This window comes from Lathyrus oleraceus, chromosome 1 (genome assembly GCF_024323335.1).
Source record: "Lathyrus oleraceus cultivar Zhongwan6 chromosome 1, CAAS_Psat_ZW6_1.0, whole genome shotgun sequence".
Lineage (NCBI taxonomy): Eukaryota > Viridiplantae > Streptophyta > Magnoliopsida > Fabales > Fabaceae > Lathyrus > Lathyrus oleraceus.
The window spans coordinates 417,178,208-417,183,857 of record NC_066579.1 but is presented as its reverse complement, the minus strand read 5'-3'; the positions used below and the strand labels follow the sequence as shown (position 1 = coordinate 417,183,857).

Genomic DNA, 5,650 nt, shown 5'->3' with positions numbered 1-5,650 from the left:
CTAATCCATAACAACACAAACAAACAACGACAACAAAACTCTATCTAACTTTAATCACATTACATCACATGGCTTCTTTACAAATTTCATCTCTTCTTTCTTCTTCAATTTCATCTTCTTCTTCTTCACAAACAATCATCAAATCCTCTTTCCATCTCCCAAAACTTCCTAAAATCATTTCCATAGCTCCAAATACAAGACCAAGCAGAAAGCTATTTGAAGAACTAAACGGTCAACTCACACACACAATCATCCAACAAAATGATCATCATTTTTCATCCAATAAATCCTCCCTTTCTCCATCATCCAAAACTAAAACCATTACTCAACTCTATGCAATTCTTGAATCCGTATCCGACAGAATAGAAATGCATCAAAACATCGCCGAACAACGCAATAACTGGAACACCCTTCTATTAAACTCCATCAACATGATCACTCTCACCGCCTCCGCCATGGCAGCTATCGCAGCCATAAGCAGCTCTGACGCGCCCCTTCTAGCCCTCAAATTATCTTCCGCACTTTTGTTCTCCGCTTCAACCGGTATGTTAGTCATCATGAACAAAATCCAACCTTCACAACTTGCTGAAGAACAAAGAAACGCAACAAGATTGTTCAAAGAGCTTAAGTCTCACATCGAAACCACAATTGCATTAGGCAATCCCACAGAGAGGTATATAAAGGATACAATTAAAAAAGTTTTAGCACTAGACCGAGCTTATCCACTTCCTTTGTTAGGAGTTATGATTGAAAAGTTCCCTCAGAAATATGAACCTGCAAATTGGTGGCCTGCAAAAACCTCACCAAGAAGAAGCAACAAGCAAAATAATGAAAGAAAACAAAAAGGGTGGAAGAAAAATGGATGGAATGAAGGGTTAGAAAGTGAAGTAAAAGATGTGTTACAAGTTATGAAGAGAAAAGACATGGAAGATTACGAAAGATTAGGAAACTTGGTGTTGAAGGTTAACAAAACATTGGCAATTGCAGGTCCTTTACTAACTGGAATTGCAGCTGTGGGGTCCGCTTTTGTTGGCCAAGGTTCATGGACATCTATAGTTCCTGTTATGGCTGGTGCATTGGCTACAGCTGTTAATTCTTTTGAGCATGGTGGACAAGTTGGAATGGTTTCTGAGATGTATAGAAACTGTGGTGGATTCTTTCAAATGATGGAAAATTCAATTCAAGAAAATATATTAGAAGAAGATGAAGAACAAAGAGAGAATGGAGAATTGTTTGAAATAAAGTTGGCTTTGAAATTGGGAAGAAGTTTGTCACAGTTGAGAGATCTTGCTAGAAAATCAGCTTATTCTCGTGTCGAGGGAACTACAGTAGATGAATTTGCAAGCAAGCTTTTCTAAGTTTTTTTTGTTTTAGTTTTTCTTGATCTAACTTAACCATTCTTTGATTCAATTATGATTATTTATTCCAGATTCAGCGGTGTCCTTTTGATATTTTTATTTGTGTACATGTGTTTCTTCTAGAGCCGTCAATTTAGGGGGCCGGGGCCTAACTTTTAAGGCCCCCAGAATATAGGGGGCCCAATATTCTAAAAATAAATAAGCCCCAAAATATATAGGTCCCCTAAACTAAAGGCCCATAAAATTCAAGTAAAGTCTTAAGGCCCCATCATTTTTTAAAGTTGACTTTTTAAAGAAAAAAAATTGACTTTTTTTTTAAAGAAAAAATTATTTTATTATTTTATTTTCATAAAAATCATTTTTTTTCAAAAAATATCAACTTTTTTATTTTAGGAAAAATTTGATTTTGTTTCAAATAAAATTAAACTTTTTTATTTAAAAAAATCGATTTAATTTTTTGGAAAAAATCGATTTTTTTTATTTTAGAAAAAACTTTGACTTTTTTTTTCTATTTTCGAAAAAATTCTGGTGTTTTTTCAAAAACAAATCACCTTTTTTTTCAAAAAAATCGACTTTTTTTATATATAAAAAAATTTGAATTTTTTTTCAAAAAAAATCATATTTTTTACTTTCAGGAAAAATCGACTTTTTTCTTGAAAAAAGTCGATTATTTATTTTCAAAATAAATTTGATATTCTTTTTCGAAAAAAATAATTTTTTCTTTTAAAAAAGAATTGACTTTTTTTTCGAAAAAAATGATTTTTTATTTTTAAAGAAAAACCGCCTTTCTCATTTTAAAAAATTAATCAGTTTTTTTTACGAAAAAAATCTATTTATTTTTTTTGAAAAAAATATTTTTTTTTCAAAAATATCAATTTTTTTTAAAAAAACTAAAAATTTTAATACTTTAAAATAAATCGATTATGTTTATTTTAAAAAAAAATGATTTTTTAAAAAAAATGATTTTTTTTTATTTTGAAAAAATAAGGTTTTTTTCGAAAAAAATAGTTTTCAAAAATATTTATTATTTAAAAATATTTATTTAAAAAAATAAAATATGTTGTTTCAAATAAATTATATTTTGAGCCCCTCATTTAGGCCCTTTAAAAAACAAAAATATGAGGGGGCTTAAAAATAAGGGGCCAAAGAGTTATTGATTTAGTAGGGGGCCTAAAAAATTGGGGTCAAATAGGGGTCTAATTGTTAGGGCATTATCATTTAGGGCTTTTTTTGACCCCTCTAGTTTCTACATTAACTTGTTTTGACAAATGAAAATCGAGAAAAAGTTTTATCCGTTGACTAATCCTGGTCAAATTATTACAATGCCACATTGTTGTTATTTGTTTAGGAATTTAGGAAATCTATGCTATAGAGTAATTCTGCCTCTGTTAACTTTGCTTAACCGGTTCCAAGTTAGGATAAAAGAAAATGTTTTGTTTGTCTAGGTAAAACTTTCTCTAGATATCTAGGAAATAATGTGAATACTTGTCTATAAGCCGGGCCGCGTATTTTGAGATTTAAGATAAAATTTAATTAAAATTATTTTAAAAATAATATTTAATTAATAATTAAATCAATTTTTAAATAACATTTTTATTATTGATGTTAATTTCGTTGTATAAGTAATTATAAAAAAAAATTAAAAATTATAAGATTGGATTGATTCCTTTAATAAAAAATCAAAATCAAAGTTACACAATTATTATAACTTATTTGAAATAACTAATTTTTGGACTTTAAATATTTTAAAATTGACAAAACCACTAAAAATAATTTCTAAATGCCAAAATATACACTATCAAGATTTGAACCCATATACACTATCCTATCTAGTACTAGTACTAAATTATACCGTAGCAATTCAATTTAATTATCATTGTTATGAAATATATATATATATATATATATATATATATATATATATATATATATATATATATATTATATATATATATATATATATATATATATATATATATATATATATATATATATATATATATATATTTTGAGGTCACATTTTTTTAGTATTTGTGGCTTATTTTAAAGGTCCAAAAATTTGAGGTCCAAAGTAATAGCGTCACGCACCTTGGGTTTGGACCGGTCCTACCTGTAAGCAATAAACTGTATTGTTCGAGTACAATGTTAAAAGAGTAAGGACCGATGCGTCGTCGTCTTGATGCATTGAAAAATAAATAAGGATTCTCACATTTTCGTAAACGAGTATGAGTAAAAAAGTCAGTTCATGAGAGTATGATTCGTTTTGGATCATGGAATATAAACATGCTTTCTGCAAAAATATATGGAAATGGTAGACATTATTCGTTAGGAGGAAGATTAATTTTATATGCCTACAAGGAACTAAATAGACAGGTGAAAAAGCAAAATAATTAGACTACTCGGGTTTAAGCTTTGGTACACTGAAAAAGTTAGATCGAGAAATGGGGTGGGAGTTATTATGGACAAGGAACGGAAGAAGGACGTTGTAGATGTAAAAAAAAAGAGATTGAATCATAGTCTTGAAATTTGTAGTGGAACAAGACACCTTTAATGTTATTATTGCTTGCGCACCTCAGGTTAGGTTAGCATAATACCTTAAGGTAAAATTTTGAGAGAATTTAGAAGGCTTACTTCCAGAAATACCCCAAGGATATAAGCTTGTTCTAGAAGGGATTTAAATGGACATGTATGGAGCGTAACAAGAGGTTTTAAGAGCGTGCATAAAGAGTTTGATCTAGGAGAGGTGAATGTGGAGGGTAAATCTATCTTGGAGTTTTTGCCGGTTTTGGATCTTACTATAGCAAATACATGACTTAGGAAAAGAGATGGACATCTTATCACATATAAAATTGGATGACATGTTCTCATATAGATTACTTTCTTATCAGAAAGTCAGATATGAATATTTAATTGAACGATGAAGTTATTTCAAAAGAGAGCTTGACTATCCAATATAGAGTATTGATTATGGATGTAAGAATCAAAGGGAGAGAAAAGAGAATAAGTCACATGGGAGCACCAGAAATCAAGTGTTGGCCTTTGAAGGGTGGAAAAATAAGGAATTTTCCAACTCAAGATCTTGGAAGTAGATTTTTGGACAATCACAAGGAAATGCAAATGATATGTGGAATAAGATGACTCAAGAGATTAGAAAAGTGGCTAAAGAGATGTTGGATGAGTCAAGATGTTTTGGACCTAGGGGATAAGAATCATTGTGGGAGAATGAAAGTATTCAGAGTAAAGTTAGAGTAAAAATGATTGTTTTAAAGAATGGTCTCAGTGTAAAAATGTCTAAACTTAAGAAAGATACAAATAAGACCAAGAAGGTGGTGAGTGAATCAAGAACCCAAGCTTTTGAATGATTATACCAATCTCTAGGAACCATGCAGGGAGAAAAATATTTATATAGGCTTGCTAAGGGAAGAGAAAGGTACTAGATTTTGATCAAGTGAAGTGTATTAAAGATAAAGAATGTAAAGTCTTGGTTTAGTAATAAGTGTCGCGACTAGAAAATTACAGAGTTGCCATCATCCTTTATTCGTTGATAAGGAATATGGAAATAATGATAAAACATAAATGTATAAGGATAAGACGTTAGGGTTCGGGAGTCGATTAAGTGAGGGGAATGTGTTAGGCACCCTCACCTCCATTGTAATCAATGGGATCCTTCTCTAGTTCTAGGGTCACTATATTTACCTAAGGATGTTTACCTAATTATTCATCTTAATGGCTTTATTTCAATTATTATTAAGAGAATTATGTTATTATTTTAATAGAAAAAATATTTGATCAGGAAGTAAACACAAAGAAATAGTTTTTTATTATTGTATTCGCTAGAGTGTTACAACTCAGTGCCTACGTACCTTCAAACGTTATGAGGGATTAGAGTATCGTAGTTTGTCTAGAAAAATGTTGTGTTTGTTGTTTTTAATTTTGAAAAGATTCCAATGCCTCGGGGACGGAGAAAAGTTTGATTGCAAAAAGTCTCAATGCACAAGGGAAGAGAAAACAACATTTGGGTGTGTTTGAATTGACTTTAGGTTATTTGATTGATAAGGTGTGACACCAGTCAATCAGTTTGATTTGCAAAAAATATCATTTTAATTTAAATTAGAAAATAAAATAAGCTATACATAATTCTATTTTTATTGTTTTTGCATATGTCTAAAACATCTAGTAAATAAATTAATAACCTAATAAAAGAAATTATTTTGTATATTATATATTTTTTTATAAAAAAAAATTAAGATCTTAAATAATACTAGACTAATTACCATGACTAAATTAAATAA

General features: G+C 29.6%; 1 protein-coding gene across 1 annotated transcript; it reads left to right on the top strand.

Moving 5' to 3' along the window:
* LOC127077857 (probable F-box protein At4g22030) lies at nucleotides 1-1,428 on the top strand. The gene has a single exon (XM_051018744.1). It carries the CDS (start codon nucleotides 69-71, stop codon nucleotides 1,356-1,358), a length of 1,290 nt encoding a protein of 429 aa, XP_050874701.1. The 5' UTR covers nucleotides 1-68; the 3' UTR covers nucleotides 1,359-1,428.
* The last annotated feature ends 4,222 nt before the right edge of the window (nucleotides 1,429-5,650 follow it).